The following is an 18398-nucleotide window of genomic DNA, read 5'->3' on the forward strand; positions in this document are numbered from 1 at the left end:
TTCTCGGTAAAGTTGCAATAACTAAGGCGAATCTACCAATTCAACCTCTTCCATCCTTTTGGCATCCATTGGTGAATAGTTCTTGAACTTCACCAAAAATCTTCTTATAACTCTACCTTTCACTTTCCTATCCTTATGTGCCAGGATCTGCTCAGGAACTAGAATCTCATCTAATTTCTCTACTTCAGGCTGTTCCTCTTGAACCATATCTTCTAGCACTTCACCAATAAAAGGCCTCAATAGGCTCACATGAAATGCATTATGAATTTTCCAATTCTCTAGCAATTTCAGCCTATATGCCACGTCATTGATCTTCTCTGAAATTTGAAAAGGACCATAGTAACGCATACTCAACTTTGGAAACAAACATTCATTGCCCTTCTGTTTTCTCAAACGTGCCTTTTCAAAACACAATAAGACCCAATCATCCTTTTTGAACAAGAGTTCCGACGATGACTATCAACAGCTCTTTTCTATTTAGCTTGTGACTTTTCTAAGGCATACTTGACCTTTTTATATGCTTCTTCCCAATCTTTTACATAACGATCTGCTTCAAAAATGTTATCCTTTGTTTGCAAAATGGGAGGCAATTTCTTTCCACCTTCCACAATCTCAAAAGGTGCTTTGCCAGTAGATGAGTGCACTATATTATTGTATGCATACTCAACCAATGGCAAGTAGTGTTCCCAAGAGGTCTTATGATCTGAAACATAAAACTTCAATAGATCTAAAACAGTCGAATTTGCTTCTTAAAACTGTCCATCAATTTGTGGATGGAAAGAATATGAAAATTTCAACGTAGTGCGCATGTTTTCAAACAATGCTTTCCAAAACAAGCTAGTCATTCTTAGGTCCCTATCACTAACAATTGACCGTGGCATTCCATGGTACTTGAAGATATTATGCATAAATATCTTTACCATGTGTTGCGACTTGACCTTTTTTCTTACAGGAATGAAATGTGCATGTTTGCTGAATATACAAACGATAGTCCAGATTCCATCATTCCCTGAAGAAGTTCTTGGAAGATCAAAAATAAAATCCATGGCAATACTTTCCCATGGCCTTTCTAAAATAGGCAGTGGTTGCAATAACCTTGGTGCCTTCTGTCTATCAAATTTGACCTTTTGGCATACAAGGCAAGATCTGACATATGCATCAACATTAGATCTCAAGACTGGCCAATAGAAGAAAGTCTCTACCGCTTTGATTGCAGCATCAATATCACAATGTTCTGCAAACGGTGGAGCATGACTTTCTAATAAAACTTTTGGCCTTAGCCGTTTTGTTAGACATAGTCTTCCATGCATCATGATAAAGCCTTCTTTGAACACATAATGATCATGATGTTGACCATTGATCAACTGTTCATAGATTTCAGAGAAATCTTCGTCATCAGCATACTACTCTTTCATATCATCCAATTCATGGTGATAAAAATTGAAACAGGTGACACCTATGGTTTGCGAGATAAAGCATTTGCGACTACATTCTTCTTGCCTTCCACATGCACTATCTGAAAATGAAACATAGATAGGAAATTTACCCAACGCATGTGTTTCTATAACAATTTAGCCTGTGTGAGAAAGTATCTAAGTGTTTGATGATCCGTTTGCACTACAAAATCAACACCAAGCAAATAGTGCTTCCAACCATAAAGTGCATGGATCACAACCAAGAACTCTTCTCATAAATTTGGTAAGTCCTTTCAACCACAGACAGTACTCTACTCTCGTATGCTACAACTCGGTCATTCTGCATTAATACAGCACAATGCTATTTCCACATGCATCACACTTCACTACGAATGGCTTAGACAAATCATGCAAAATAAGTACTCGATTTGTAGCCATTTTCCCCTTCAAACATCTAAATGTTGATTTCTCTTTCTCAGTCCATTGCCATTTGACATCCTTCTTTTCAAGCGTATCCAAAGGAGAAGCAATCTCTGCAAAGTGTCTTACAAATCTTCTCTAGTAAGAGCAAAGACCAAGAAAACTGCGGACATCATGAACAGTTTTCAAGTCTAGCCAAGAGACAATTGCTTCTATCTTTGCAAGATCTATCTTCATACCATCTTTAGAAACTATGTACCCAAGGAAGTGAATCTCTTCCAAAAAGAATTCACTCTTCTTGTCATTAATGAGCAATCTGTTATGCTTAAGCTCATTAAAGACTGTAACTAAGTGTTTTCTATGCTCCTCTTCATTCTTTGAAAAGATAATCATATCATCAAAGAATGTGCCAACGAAACTTCGATAAGGGTGGAAAATTCTATCCATCATCTTGTTAAACGTAGCAAGAGCATTGGTCAATCCAAACGGCATGACTAAAAATTCATACAGACCAACTGTTATTCTAAAAGCAATCTAATGGATATCCTCTGGCCTAATTCTGATTTGATGGTATCCACTTTTCAAATCTATCTTGCTAAACATTCTTGCTCCCTATAATCAATCAAGAATGTCATCTATCCTTGGAATCGAAAACCTATTCTTGATCTGTTCTTATTCAAGGCTCTGTAGTCAATAGACATTCGCCAAGAGCCCTCCTTTTTCTGAACTAGCAACACAGGTGAACAAAACGGAGAACTACTGGGCTGAATTAGGCCCTTCTTTGAAAGCTCATTAACCTGTGTCATAATCTCTTTCTATTGTGCTGCATTGATCCTGTACGGTGGCCTATTGGGCGGACTAGTCCCTCGAATAAGAACTATGGTATGATCTTCAAGCCTCTCAAGGAGTAACTCTCCTAGTAACAAATCTGAGAAACAATCACTGAATTTATCCAAGAAAGCCCTTCTACTTTCATCTAGTATATACACATTACTGTCAACTTCATTAACTTGCTTTGCAAAAACCAAGTACGCAGAAATATGATTATTCATTACAGAAGTAATTGCAGAAGTAACAACTGGGACAAACTCTCCTTTAAGCTTCACATCTAACACATAAGTCTTGCCCTTATGTACAAGGGTAATCGTTCTACTGTAAGTATCCAAGATAGCATGCTTCCTATCGCACCATGCCAACAGAACATCATGGCCCTCTAAAGGCATAATATGAAACTTCTCTGTGTCCACATAGCTCTGAATGTGCATACAAAGTTTACTAAGAAAGGAGGTGATAGGTTCAGTATGTCCTCGGCATGCCAAATCAACCTGTCCAACTGATCTCATTTCCTCGAGACGTATACCCAACTTAGCTACCAATGCCGATGAGATAAAGTTTGCACGAGCTCCAGGATAAAAGAAAATAAGCACTGTGGAATCTCCGATCTTTCCCCAAGCTCTACACAATTCTGTAGCATCATCAACTAATTGATCTCCCACCATATCAGGCACTAAGCCAATGATGGGCTTCTTTTGACTTGGCGCATCTTTATCCTCCGCAGCTTTAGAAGATTGATGTGGACACTTAGAAGCAATATGGCCTTTTTGTTCACATATAAAGCATGGCCTTTTTGTTCGCATATAAAGCATTTCCCAGCCATCATTAAAGCCTTTCTTTCTTCAAATGATTTGCCAAAAAGTAGCCTCTTCTGTCCTTTGCCCTATTTAAAAGAAATCTGAGGTCGTTGTTGCTGAAATCTTTTCTTCCAAAAAGACTTCTTTGTAAAGCTGGTCTTTTTTGGAAATTGCTTCTTCTTCTTACCAGGATTCTGCTTAAACTAAGAATCCTTCTTTTCAGTGCCTTTAAAGCTGTCAACTTTTCGTTTCAACAATGCATTTTCCACACCAGCATTTTTAATTAATTGTACCATTTTTAATTGTACTCTTCTAAATCCACACAATTTGCCACGTCCAATTTATGCCATGCAGTCATGACATCTACTTCAAACGTGTTAGTTAACCATGAGGCTGCAAACAACCGTTTGAAATGGACCCAAGTGACAGGTGTATATCCTTGCATCAACAATATATTTCACCACTGCAAAGCATTACCTTTCAAAAAAGTTGCAGCCTTCCGTACCTTAGAAGTCTCGATAAAATTCCCTCCAACGTAAGCTACATCAAACTGCTGTATAAATGTCAAAGATTTTAGCTTATCTTGCATACCACTGAAGGTTTCAAACTTTAATGTCTCACCACCTCTTTATAGTTTTTAGGCTTTGCACTTTTTGGTGTCACGTTGTCATAGACAGGTGGCTGTAAAAAGGGGAGTCCCTTAGGTGCATTATCAACATTCATTTCACCTGTCTTAGCTGCCATATACCCACTAGGCTGAAAAAAACCAACCGCTGCATTTTGTACTTCAGGCATCAAATAAGAACTCTGCAAAGTCTGATAACCGGGCTATAGACCAATATTAGCATAAAGTGGGTTCACTGCCTCAATAGGCATCATTCTTGGTGGCCCTCTAGGCAAGTCCCTGATAACCCATGGGTAATGTAGCCATTGCTTGAAAAACTAACCCACCTCTAAAGTAACCAGGATAAGTAGCAAACTAAGGAGGAAAGGTCTGTTGTGCCACTTGTACATCACTGCCTTCTTGACCATTCACTGCCTGATCATGTGCTTGTGCTTCTCGTTGCATTGGACCTGTCTCCATGTTCGTTGTCTTTTCCACATGCTCATTCACATTAGAGGTTTGCCTTTTTGAGCGCTCCATGATATGATGTGATGACTCAGCCTAAGAATCCTCATTATGTGACTTCAAAAAGTTTTGCATCCGAGGATTCTTTACAAGCTTTTGGAAAGAGCCAACCATACTAAGGAGTTGTGCCATAAACAAGCCCTCCTGTTCTTCCTCCTCATCGTGTGGTTCAATCTCGGTTCTAGAAGGTGCTAACACTTGTGCACCAATACTCTCTCTTTGGTGTCTGTGAAAAAAAGAAAAATTGTCTTCATCGTGGGGAAGTTTTCCTCTGCCTTTGTCCATTTCTACCATCTCTCTAGTCCTGCAATCTCTGTAAAACCTGTGTGCATGGCCTTTTCACCCAAAACTGTCTAAGCTTAAATTATTACAAAAAAGAATTCAAATCTCAAGGATGGAACCATGAAACCGGTCTATGACTCACATAAAGCGGTAGCTCAAGTATGGTGACTTTTATTCCGTGAGCATTCTCACATATGCATCTTCTATCTTGGCCAACAAGCTCATTGTCCTGCACCATCTCCAATGGTTAAGCACACAGTCCCAAACCACTGGCATTCTATTCTTCAGTGCCCATTCAATATGGAACCGGTCCTAAGGTTTAGAAAAACCATTAGTCCAATTTGTCCCAATGGCTAGCTCTTCTGGCCATGCAAAGATCCCAGCTTATTTCAAGAGAACTCTGGGGGTAAAAAGCAAAAGCAACTAAAGAAAAGAAAATTAAAATATTTATATAAGTAAATAAGGAAAGTAACTGCAAAAAGTATCACCACCTGGTGACAAGGCAACTACCAACAACTGATCCAAAATGCCCCAAATTTGGGGGAGATAATGATCAAGTGAGAACAGGACAGGGAATGGACTAGAACGTTCCGCCAGCGTTTCTTGGGCTCAGACCTCCCAGAACGCATTAATCCGTCTAAGTGCCGGAACGGGCGTTTCTTGTCTCTATGCACTAGACACAAGACCAAAGGCCGAATACTTAGATATAGCCTTTGGGCTCAACTTAGTGGTTATGTGTAAATTGGTTGCAAAAACCCCCTAAAACATAACTCCTAATAGTCTCATTTTTTTAAAATTACAAATCTTTTCAAATAAAAATCTAGACACAAATCTTTTTGGATAAAAATCAAGATTCAAAACAAATACCCCACAAGAAATAGATGTGTTAGAAAGGCCTTAATGCATACAATAGCATAATCACTACCTAATTCCAATCACACTATTTACAATAGCATTAATATTGGAAGGGTTCATCATTGCCTAAAGGCAATTTGAGTAGGTATATTGATTGTCTTATCAATAGTAGGTGGCTTGTCAAGGTCACTATGAGACGGCATGTAGATCTAATCTATAGAACAGTGAATATAACTTACACTGCACACACTATTCAATTCGGCAAAGAATATAAATGACAAAAAACTTGAGAGCTAGAGCACACTTCTGTTGAGAAAGCACAATACTCCGTGCACTTTTCCTTCTTCATTCCCATTTTCTGTTTCAATTTCTAGCCCCAAAAAGGTTTTCTAGGGCCTTCCGAGAGTGTCAAAGCACCACTCGTGAGACTTCAGTGGTGGGCGAGACTCAATATTAACTATGTCTATATATTCGGCACCACCCATTCATTCACCACCACTCACCCATTGATTCATTCCGTCAATCACCCATCATCTCTCTCTCTCCTCTCCTTTCACCATCTCCACCCTTTCATGTTGCCAAGCTTCATTCATAGGGTTACATTTATGGTAGCAAGCTTCTCCTTCACAACTAGTGTCATCATCCATACCTTGGCAACAACACTCTATCTCCTAGTATCAACATCTACATCCCAATGTCAACTTCTCCTATAGGCCACATCACCTACTTGCATTTGACAATTTGGGTGGCTTCTCCATCACCCAACATCATCAGCCACACTTGTTATCATCATCTCCAAGCCGTGTCCTTGCATTTGTCAGCTTAGCATCTTCCTCTATTTCGTGGTGACTTCTTTCTCAAGCTAACGTCCATTTAGAGGAAACTATTGCTTGCATTTCGGCAACATGGCACCTTTCTCTATCTCTTAGCAGCTTGCCTTCATCAATTGTCATCTCCAAAGGCTTACTCAATTTGTGTTTTGCAATCTATGGCCTCGAAACTCCTGCTTCACCACCGACATCACTCCTCAACAACTAGCGCTAGTCATTAGGCCTACATTTGCAAAGTCAAAGGTTCCTCACCCTTCAATAGCACTCTCCTTGCTCCACACACCAATCTTTATCCCTGTGTTGTAGATTCAAGGACTCCTCTTTGTCGACGGTCTCGCTACTATAGATGACACCTCATCATCCCTGCATTTACGAGCTCAAAGGCTTCTTCGGCAATCTCCTTGCTCCAGGGCATATTTTGTACTATGGCACCGTTGTAGCAGATTCACTTCATTATTGCATTCATTCATCATCTTGATCATCTAAGTTTCTTTTCTCATCTCATTGTTTACCGTATACACTGTGTGTTTCTCCCTACAAACCCTATTGTCTCTCTGTTTGCTTAATTATTTATTGATAACTTTCAATGTTGACCAACACAACATTGAGCAATGATTGATCCGATTCATTGAATGATGCCTCAACCTTGATTGTTCAACAAACTTAGAGCTTTGCTCTACCTAATGCACCTTCAATACTGGTCGAAATGTCTTCAGCAAGCAATTCCACACCCAAAATGACTGCTTTCTACAAACCCTAGCTACTAATCTATTGTAAATAGCAGACTCTAATTCTGATCTATTGAAAAAACAGAGCTTACACAACCCCAGAGAGAGAGAAAAAGAAAGAGATTAATTCCAGTTATCGAGCACATCGGGATGTCGCAAAGCACTCTTCTCTTGTTGTTCATCATGAAATATCAGCAAGCATACATCTCCTTTCATTACTATAGCTCTTCAAACTTACGCTGCTCCAAAATTTGAGAGAAAAAAAAGAAATAGCCAAAATCAAGTTTCCAAATGGATAAAAGCTACTTTTTTATCAAACCACGGTTTTTATTAAGGACTAATTAATGACTTGATCATTAATCATAAGTGGGTTGCTCACTTGATGAAACTTTAGCTCAAGACTTGCTTAATAACTGAAGTGCCTTCAATTAGCGGCATACTAGGCAAGACCCTCAATGTAACTCAATGCTAAGGTGCAAACATTAAATTTAATAAAGATTTTAGATTACACCTTGTTTCTTTTGCCCTATCCGTGTATCACATAGTCTATACACTTATCCACTATATACCCAATGTCAAATCCTTCACTACTCATGTGATGGTCACCATACCAAGAGCTAGGAGTACCAAAATTAAAGTTCATTTTAATTTAAAGAATTTGTATTCATTGTTTGTGTGATGGTCACACCTTGATAGTCCTATTAAGGAACCAAAATCATGGTATACATTAACAATAGATTGTGATGCATTAAAGCCTACTTTTGCTCTTCATTAACAGCCCCAAGAACGTTCTATTTGTATTTATGTTTTTATTTTATACAGTAGAACAAAAGCACCAAAATTCCCTCTAAATAGGACATGTTGTGGGTGTTGAGAAACCCTTCACCCGCAGTTTGCGTTTTTGCGTTTCTATGTTTTGCGTTTAGGGTTTTCATTTAGGGTTTGCAGCCCCAAAAAGGGACACCATCCTAGACTGACTATGCCTATTTATCGGCCACTTTCTCATTCATTCCTCACGGCCGATTCATTCAATCTATCACCTATTCTCTCCAACCTCTCCACTACCCTCAAACCTGTTTAGGAGAACATTGTGGTTCGTGGTTCGTGGTTGTCTTAATCATCTTCCTTGTGCTACGATACCCTTGTTCCCTTATATCACATTCACTCCATGATTCAAAACTTCATCATTCCATTCATCCGAGTTTCTTCTCTCTTCTCTTCTCTTCTCCACATTTGTTGAGTTTGCTCCGTGTTTCTCCCTGCAAAACCTATTGTCTCACTGGTACGTCATCTTTTGACATGGTATCAGAGCTGGATCTGCTCAAACAATGGCAAACATTCTCCACTCCAATGACGGCAAAGACCGTTGGCGGGTTCTTCGGCATCCACTTCTCTTCTTCTTCCACTACATCAATATCTCGTTTTTGCAGGTTTCAAGTGTTTTCATCTTCCTGCCCATACCCCTTTTGCTGAGAACATCGCGGTCCAAGCTAGTCATTGTTGTCTATAATGTTCCATGTTGACCAAGGGACAAAGAAGATCCACCTTGTAATTTAAGAATTACCACCTGAAAGGAGACCTTTGAAGCTAGTCAGGAGATTGCATAAGCTATAGAACCTGAAACTCAACCTCAAGAGAGAAGCCACTAGCTCCATGACTCCATGCTAGAAGGAAGACGAAGGCCTAGTCACCAAGTCGCTTCTGAAACCAAGGGCCCCAAACTAGGTAGATCCTCTAGATCGTGGGCATGAGCACAGGAAATGACTACTCAAAGGAGAGCCACTCCTCGAAAGTGAAAGGTAGTGACGTGTGAAGAACTCCATGGCACATAGAGTCCCTCTCTGAATCTAGAGGAGTAGAAGTAGGAGCCCCCTCTGAAGCCAAAGAAAAACTAGAAGTCCCCCTCTAAGGGCGAATTAAGAAAATTCCCCTCTGAATCCCAGTCTAAGAGAGAAAGGAAATCCAACCACTCATGGCTCATGGATTGTGAAGCATTTGATGACAAAGGAAGTATCACCAGTTGTGCCGAAGAAGGTATCTAGGGCTCGGAAGAAGAAGTCGAAAAGCACCCAGAAGTGGCATCTCGAACCTGAGTGGAAGAGGATGGGAAAGAAGGAGGCTTAGGATGAGCCAACGGTGGGAAACAATCACGAGCTCTCAGGAGAGTGGACTGTGGAGGAGATGTGGGCCATGGAAGCTACTGTACCCGAAAGTGAGTGGGGGAAATCTCCGTGCAATGGGGTTGTCTCCAAGAGGGCTTATTGCCGCATAAGGTCTTGGAGCCTCCATGTGCTCGAAAGGACATATCCTCTTGGTTCTCGGCACCACACAAAGTCCAACATTCCTCCTATGCATTTCATGTTTTCATCATCTTTGTACTAGGGCGCTTGGGCAAGTGAACAATTTCCCCACAAGGAATACTGTCCAAGTAGCACCCACTGCATGAGCATTCTTCAGCACATAGCATTGCATCTCCACCTCACTCTTCTCTTGTTGCCCTTTTTGGGCTTGAGAGGAAAACCCTTCACCCGCAATTTGCATTTTTTCGTTTTTGTGTTTTGTGTTTAGGGTTTATGGCCCCAAAAAGGGGCGCCATCCTAGACTGGTTGTGCCTATTTATAGGCCACTTTCTCATTCATTCCTCACCGCTAATTCATTCAGTCCATCACCTCTTCTCTCCAGCCTCTCCACTACCCTTGCACCCCTTCAGGAGGACATTGTGGTTCGTGGTTCGTAGTTCGTGGTCATCTTTATCATCTTCCTTGTGCAACGGCACCCTTGTTCCCTGGTATCACATTCACTCCATGATTCAAAACTTCATCATTCCATTCATCAGAGTTCCTTCTCTCTCTTCTTCATGTTTGCCGAGTTCACTCCGTGTTCCTCCCCGCAAACCCTACTGTCTCACTGGTACATCATCTTTTGACAGTAGGCACCTCTCATTTTTCGTTCAAATAAAATTATTCTCTTCCCTCTATTCATCCTCTCTCTCCTCAGCCTTCAACCTCCATCCATCCTAGCGACCTGATCTACTACTGCCACACATCACATTTTGCTAGTAGGTCGCGCCCAGCTCTTGTCCTAGTTCCCAGCCTGTCACCATCATAGCTGGCTGTATTTTCTGTTGCAACAAGCTGCCCAACAGCCGCCGCTCAGCCTTCAGGAGTGTCAAAACAGCGGTCATCGTCAATTACCCTCTTCCTAGAGCTGTCAACAGTTACATTTTGCAGCATTCTGCACTTTGACACTAGGCAACATTGACAACCATCATTGACTACTTGCAGGAGCTCTTCTCCACTCAACATACTTGCATTTTGGGTCTCATACAGAAAGAGTCATACACAGCCATCATGAACTGCCTTCTAGAGCCCTCTTCACCAGCATTTTGTCTTATGAAGTTGGCATCTATCATCGCCAGATGCCCTTCGTCATCATGCTGCAGTCCTTTTCATCCAAAGCAACTCTGATCTTCATCATTAACACCTCTTTGCTCAAAGGACCGTGTTTCCCTCCGTTCACAGTCCAACTCCCCCTCATAGATGCTGGTGCCTAGTCAGTCAAGAAAGCACAGTCATCTTCGAGTCTTGTTCAATGTCATCAACTCATCTTTGCTCACCTCAATACCAGTCTACAAAAATTGAACCCTAAGGCTCCATAGTATGATCATTGTACATGATTCATCATTTTCATTCTTTTGAGTTTCTAAGTTCATACCAAGTTCATACCGTTTCTCATGAAGCCCTAGCAATTTGTCCAACCATTCACTTACTACCGTGATGCTAGATGTTGCAAAGGTGGGCTGCAAGTGCCTATTGAGTGGCCTCCTATTGGGCAGCCTTGTGCCTAAACCAAGTGCACTTTGGTACCTACTAGTCAGTACCTACCAAACCAAGTGCACTTTGGTACCTACTAGTCAGTACCTACCAAACCGAGCTCCTCACACTGCAAAGCTCCCCAGTAACAATAACTCTTTGGTGGACTATCATGGTTCCTCCAAACATCACCATGGTTGTGCCAATCCTCTATGTATCTCTAACAATCACTAGGACCTTGTAAAACCCTTGCACCTATCATAGTATCATAGCATCTACACATGAAACTAGCAAAACAGTCTCAAAGAAGCCTAGATTCCAAAGCCATTATGCCAAGGTATCAAACTAGCAACTCCAAAATGTATTTCGGGATCAATCCTTTTTCCTTTTGGGTGGGCTTAGGGAAAAAAAAAATTGTTTAGGTGAGAGACGTGTTGAAATTATCCATCTTCGGTTTAACTTTTGGCCAACAGACTGTGTGTATTAGTTATCATCTGTCAATTCTACCCTTCAAATTATACTTTTATTGCATGTGTTTGCATGCCTATTCCTCTTCATTGAAGCTAGCTATAGTGAGAGGATGGAAGAAATCACACAAAGATTTGAATAACTAAGAAGGTAGTACTAACTCCTATAGCTACTAAATAGTGACACAAAGGTTTGAAGCCTTCAACATATCATAGTTCTTTTGATATAAGAGATGTAGACAAGATGAAGACAAGTTCATGTGACATGAAGGTTAGAGTTCTATGTAAAATTAGAGTTAGTGGTGTTATGTGCATTGGTATGTTGAATATAGATTAATGCTAAAATCCGAAAAAAGGCCCTTCCGAAACTAGCAAAAACTTCAAAACTCTTTTTGGTCGTTTCCGTTTCCCCTGTTTCTGAAACTCCCCCATACTATGTGATGGGAGGACTCAAGTTACACCAAAACAAAGGCATGAGGGAGCAAAGGCACAACAGGGGAAAAGGCTGAAGCTGCATGCAACAGCAAGTAAGTCAAGACAGCAAGAGTGCTTCTCAAGTGATAGTCCAAAGTTTGAAGAGTATCTAAACTCTAATCCAGTGCTGCAGCATTGGACACCAAAAAGTACTTTTAAGACGATCATCCATATAAGTGAAGGCAAGGGGAACCAAACTATTCTACTTCTCAAAAGAAATTGGCCATTGTAATGCATGCACATTAGGCACCAATGTTCAAGTTGAGCAGTAATCGTCCTGTTCTCTGCTTCCTCAGTTACGCACACAAGTCATGACAACCTCACCATAGCAACATGTTTGTTTATATGCTTTGTGCCTAAGATTGAATCACATGTTCCTTGAGATGTCCAAAAATACTCGTGCTTCATTTTTCTTGAAGTCCTCATGCTCTTTTGTGCGTGTGAGAGACAATCTTAGTACGATCTAATCATCAATAAAGCTGAAATGACTCAATTCCCATAAGACCATGGTCTCTGTAAGTTCAAACAGCCCAATATCTGAGCCAATGAAAGAAGAGGAAATATCGATAAAGCCTTTGAGAAAACCTTCCAAACAGCTAGAAGAATTTCCCAAATCTTTGACCTGGAAATCAGGCATTCAAAGAAAGGACATCCGAAAAATTCGAGTTTCTTGTCTCATTTGCACAAGAGCATCTTGAACAAGGACGTAAGGCAATGCAGTGTTTCGCCAATCTTTGTCCCTTGAAAGGCATTTTGTTTCTCAAATTTCTACCAAGATTGTGTTTCCACTATTTTAAGGATTTGTCCGTGTGCCATAGTGTGTGGCCATGCAACCCCACCCCCCAACCACCCCAAACCACACAAAAAAAAAACACCACTCCCAAGTTCTTTCTCCTCTCAAATCATAATTCTCAGCTGCGGAGCATGATCGCATTCTTACTAGGGTTGAATAGAGAATATTAGGCAGACAGAAAGGTGAGACAGAATCAGAGTGGCTGTCCCTAATATTTCATACCCTTACCAAGGACATTGAAGTGTATCATATTATGTCACAGTCAGAGAGTGTTTGTACCTAACATTTCATGGTCTTACCAAGCACATATGGTGTATTACATTGTGTCTTAGCACAATAGTTACACTCACATTAAGCTACAAAAAGATGCCAGAAAATCATATTGAGGTCATGTAATTTGTGATCTAATGCTTACGTTATATCTCCAGCAGTTGATGGGGAGCCATACTCATCAAATAATCGCATAAGATCACCAAATTGACCATGTAGATCACCAAAAATTTTAACAGGAGCTCGAATTTGGAGAACACTATGCTCACGAGCAAATACTTTTTCTGCACTTTCACAAAGTTTTTCAATTTCACTATAATCTAGAATAAATTGTCGCCGTACAGGAGGCTTCCAGCCACGGGGCTTCAATAAGTTCTCAATCACCTGCATAAATAGAAATGCCCATGACCCAAAATAGAAAAAAGGAAGTGATAAACCTGTTGCTGACTGATTGCACTCCTAGAATCAAAACATAGTCAGATTGTACCTTCTTGGAGATACTGTTCACAGACATTTCTCTATCCAAAAGCCGCCTTGCTGCATTGGCACTTTCTGGTGTACCATAGCTTACTCTTCGGCCCTCATTTTCAAACTGGTCAATTGACAACTGCCTGACAAGCCCTCCTAAAGCTCCTCCAGACTCTGCAGCAACCACCACCTGCAGTCAAGAAGAACATCCACATTGGCACTTTTTTCTTTGTGGGGGGAAGACAGAGAAAGGGCCCCAAGTAAACTATACTTCCTGACAGACAAATAGCTAAACAAAAAAATCAAAAGGTAAAACGATTTTCACTGTGATTATCAGTTTTCTAAATATCATTGAGCATGGAAACAAGTTGTAGCAGTACCAAAATGGTAGGCTAGCAACTTATAACCTGGAAGTTGGGAGTTCAAGTCTCCCAGCACCATGGATATGTTTCCCACATGCTAGGCCACCTAAATTTTGCACTTAATTTATCAAAACTTTATGGCTCTTAAAACAGTCCCCAAAAGCATTTATTTGATCAAAAAAAGACTTGAAAGTTGAGACTTTCAATACATTAATTGGCTCAGAATGTTCTATACCGGGGGGATTCTTTTGCATTACCACTTTCATCCCTTCATACCTCATCTTCACACAGAGGTATAGTACGAGGGAATTTCAGAAACAGTTGAAACAGAAATGGAAAAAAAACGAAGTGTTCGGAGTTTTAGCTAGTTTTGGAAACAAGGGGAGGAGTTTCAGATTTTTGCATTAAATCCATACATAGGTACTTTAATATATCAATGCACATAACATCACTTACTCAAATTTTACACACAACTCCAAGCCTTCATGTCACATGAACTTGTCTTCATCATGTCTCCATCTCTTATACAAAAGAGATGTGACAAGTTGACAGTTTCAAACCTTCATGCCTCTATTTAGTAAATACAAGTTGCTAGCAAGAGTTGAGAGTTAGTACTACCTTCCTAGTTATGCAAATCATTGTGTGACTTGCTTCCATCCTCTCACTATAGATGGCTTTAATGAAGAGAAATAAGCATGCAAACACATGCAATAAAAGTGTAATTCGAAGGCTAGAATTGAAAGCTCAAAACTAAAACAAATTGCCTATCAGCCAAAAGCCGAAATACGGGTGGGGAAAGTTAAAGGTCTCTCCACTCAAAACAAAAACTTATTTTCACAAACCCACCGCCCCCCCCCCCCCCCCAAAAAAAAAAAAAGGTTGATCCTTAAAAGCCTTTTGGAGTTTTGGAAATGTTTCCAAAACAAGGGTCTGATTTAATGACCACTGTTACCAATGATGCTGCAGCCACCCAGCTGTTGATGGTTGCGGCCCTGCTGCTGGTTCACTTCTAAAGATTCCATCCTATATGGAATGCTGTGTGCTGCTGTATGTGGCTCTCCCTCAGCCCCACAACATCGCTCTGCATCAAGATTGGTGGTTTTCTGCACTTGAGATCCGTTCTCGGAGGACCACACTCCCTCAGCCACTCCCACATGAGAACATTCTTTAGTCATTCAGCACTCAGCATTCAATGCATCTTCTTCTTCATTTGCATTCTTGTATGAAGTGATTGTGTGGTGGTCATATTCGTGCACTATGTTCTCTCTGCAAACAGTAGTGTATCCTCACATAGTATTAAAACCAATGCTCTTGTAAAAAGTATCCTGCATTATATCTTGAGCATTGGGTTTTACAAGAGTCATAGTGCCTGTTTTGTGTTTGCATTCTGCATTTCGTGTTTAGCTTTTGTTTTTATAGGAAAAAGCATCAACTCATAATGTCTCAATCATCATCATCCATGGGTTGCTCATTTCAACACCATCATCCTATAGTACTGCAAGATCCCACTAATTTTTTGCACATCCACCAAACTTTAGCAGCCTCAAGAGGTGACTGGATGTCATAACTTCTCTACTTGCCACATTTCCTCACTTGATGCAGCAAAGAACCACCCCAAAGCAGCTACAAGTCAATCCATTATGGATTCTTGAAAGTGGACATTTGACATCATTATATTGCACAGTCACAAGTGACGGACAGGACAGACCCTTGGGACACTCAGATGCATTCCCCACAACAGATCCGTGACAGGCTGCATCACTTACAAAAGTGACGTCACTTTAGCATCTACCACAAAGTGACAGAATAGGGACACCAAATTTGACAGGATGCTTGTTTGTGATGGATATGGGATGGTGTTTGTGACCGACACATCATCATCATCTTCCCCATTCTCACTTTTGTCATCATCTTCATAATCCTTACTGTTACATCCTTGGACAGCCAGATGAGTGGTAGTAGCATTGGTCACAATGGTCATGAAGTGACTTAGTGTGGATGCACTACAAACACTTCAAGGTTAGGACAATCGAGTCCTATTTATAGGACTCGAGACCCTGTACTGCACATTATTGTGTGATCACCACTCTTGGCATCTTGGGCCAATGGCCAATGCATCTATACACCAAGATGGTGCACGCTAGTGATATGGAACGTCAACCTGGGATGCGATCATGACCCAATGAGCTGCTAGCTTCTAGGCTCGAGGAAGAGCCCGTTTGGCTCTATGGCTAGAAGATGAGTCTAATGCCCAATCCCTTATATTCATGGATATGGCTTGTGTCATGTCTCATGCGCAGATTGAATCCTAGGGGGACATTTCACCCGTATCAAAGCATCAATCTCCAATTGGATGCGAGATTCGATGACGTGCACAAAACCACTTTTGCTCACAAAACCATCATGAATCACGCCTATCAAGTGTGCTTTTATCTCATTTGGGGTGGTACAAGATACTACTAACGAGATGGGTGTGCAAGAGTTCATTGCTTTTCCTTTTTTGTCAAGCTTGTATAAACACAACCTTGTTTGCACCTATCAAGGTGGTGGGTACGCCATGGTACATTTCTTGTCTGGTACTCATGCTCAGGTTTTTTGTGTTGCGATGATCTGTGTACATGGTTTTCGATAGTACTAACGAGGGAGTCCAAGGAGAAGCCACTCCAAGGCTATGGTTATCGGTAACTACAAACTCCACTTGCAAGGGTATCAATATTCTGTTTTGTCAATTAACTTAACATTTGATGTTAACATGATCATTAATTTTAATCTTAATATAGCATTAATGTTACTGCAATTCATTGCATTCAATGTTTGTATTAATGGCATTCCTTTAAATGCTATTATTGATTTTTATATTAACATCAATGTAAATGTTTATTTTATTATTAGTCTAAAAGCATAAAAAATGTTCCGATGTCCAAGAGAGAGAAAGACAAAGAAGGAAAAAAGATATGATGGTGCTGAAGAGAGAGAAATTGAGAGAGGAAAGAAGTGATGATATCGAGAGGGAGAGGATGTCGTCACCTACAAGGCAAAGGACAAGTCATTGACTACAAGGTGGTGGACTAGGCATCAAAGGTTGGCAAGGCAATGGCATAGCATCGATAGCGACTAAGCAGTAGTATATTTGTAGGCACAGGGCAGTTCTTGTGAGGTCCCCCCCATTGATTGCTCACTATCGTGCATATAAGGGGGGTTGGCCTCAACGCAATCGATTTTCTCCTTCATCGTATTTTTCTCTCTCTCACGATTTCTAATTGCACCTTTTATTTTGAGCAAAAGCTAGTCCCCTACACTACCCCCTTCATGAACACCCAACCAAACGCAAAACAACAACTAAACATATTTGCACTAAATGCACTCTATTTACAATCCTATCTTCATCTACAACTACCTCTCTCTCGACTCTAAATGGCACAAACTCTCATAATTTACATTTTCCTCTTAATCTTCTTACTTTTTCTTAGTCTACTCCTCTTCTCTTGCCATCATGGCTTCTCATGGAGTATCTCATTTTCATACTCTCATTCTTGCTAAGAACCTCAACACATGAAGGATATTCGTCCAACTTTTCCCGACAAACCCAAACACATGCATAGGTAACAATCCAAAGCATCTTCTTCCATCAAATCTAATGGAGAATCATCGCTAGTGGCAATTCTCCAAACTCAAATCAAGGACATGCAATGGCAATTGGTCAAAATGTGTAGTCCCCATTTTCCATTTGTGCCTATAGCCACAAGGATGTTGCCTATTTAATTCCAATCTGATCCTTCTAAAGGGGAGAGAAGAAGCAATGTCATGACATGAAAATTGATTCGTGGTTGGCCAAATGGACGACTGACTTCAATTCGTACCAATTCAATGACACTCAATGTATCAGACAAATACAAATCATGTTGCAAGGGATAGCATATGCGCAATGGATGGGGCTTCGCCCCAAGCCAAAGACATGGGCAAATTTTCAATCTATTTTTCCAAAGCATTTCTTTTGTGACCAATGACCAAATTGAAAATTTCCGTATATTATTTGAGCTAGTCATGGAAAAGAAGACCTTGGATGCATATTCACAAGAATTTAAAGATCTTTTTCACAAAACAAAAGCTTTGGATGATTTTCAAGTATTATTCTACATGCAATATCTTTTTAGATTCCCGAACTGCCAAAATGATGTTCCCCGTAATTCATTACACTCACTAGACGACGTCTACATATATGCATTTGATAACAAATTGGTTGCAAGTGAGGCAATCAATCGATGGGTGGTTCTCATTGAGTTGTCTCCACCTTTAAGCCAAAGAAGCCTTCTACCCTACTAACAACTCATTAGTCACTTTCGAAGATCCGTAAAAAGAAGAATGGTAAGTACAAAGTAATGCATAGCAAGGATCATTCCTTTACATTCCATCAAATGAACCACTTTTGCGGTGATATTGCATGTCTCCAGAATAAGAATGC

The 18398-nt window shown here is 40.4% G+C and overlaps 1 protein-coding gene across 2 annotated transcripts in view; it reads right to left on the reverse strand.

Annotated features, from left to right (window-relative positions):
- The window catches only part of LOC148009616 (serine/threonine-protein phosphatase BSL2 homolog), a 70888-nt gene that overhangs the window by 11847 nt on the left and 40643 nt on the right, over positions 1-18398 (reverse strand). For both annotated transcript variants that reach the window (XM_087672942.1, XM_087672941.1), the window contains exons 13-14: positions 13594-13764; positions 13252-13490 (exon numbers count right to left, since the gene is read on the reverse strand). In XM_087672942.1, the coding sequence (XP_087529068.1) occupies positions 13252-13490; positions 13594-13764 (410 nt within the window). The remainder of the gene's footprint in view (positions 1-13251; positions 13491-13593; positions 13765-18398) is intronic.

This window comes from Lygodium microphyllum, chromosome 30 (genome assembly GCF_053477565.2).
Source record: "Lygodium microphyllum isolate KBCC chromosome 30, Lygodium_microphyllum_v1.1.10, whole genome shotgun sequence".
Taxonomy (NCBI): domain Eukaryota; kingdom Viridiplantae; phylum Streptophyta; class Polypodiopsida; order Schizaeales; family Lygodiaceae; genus Lygodium; species Lygodium microphyllum.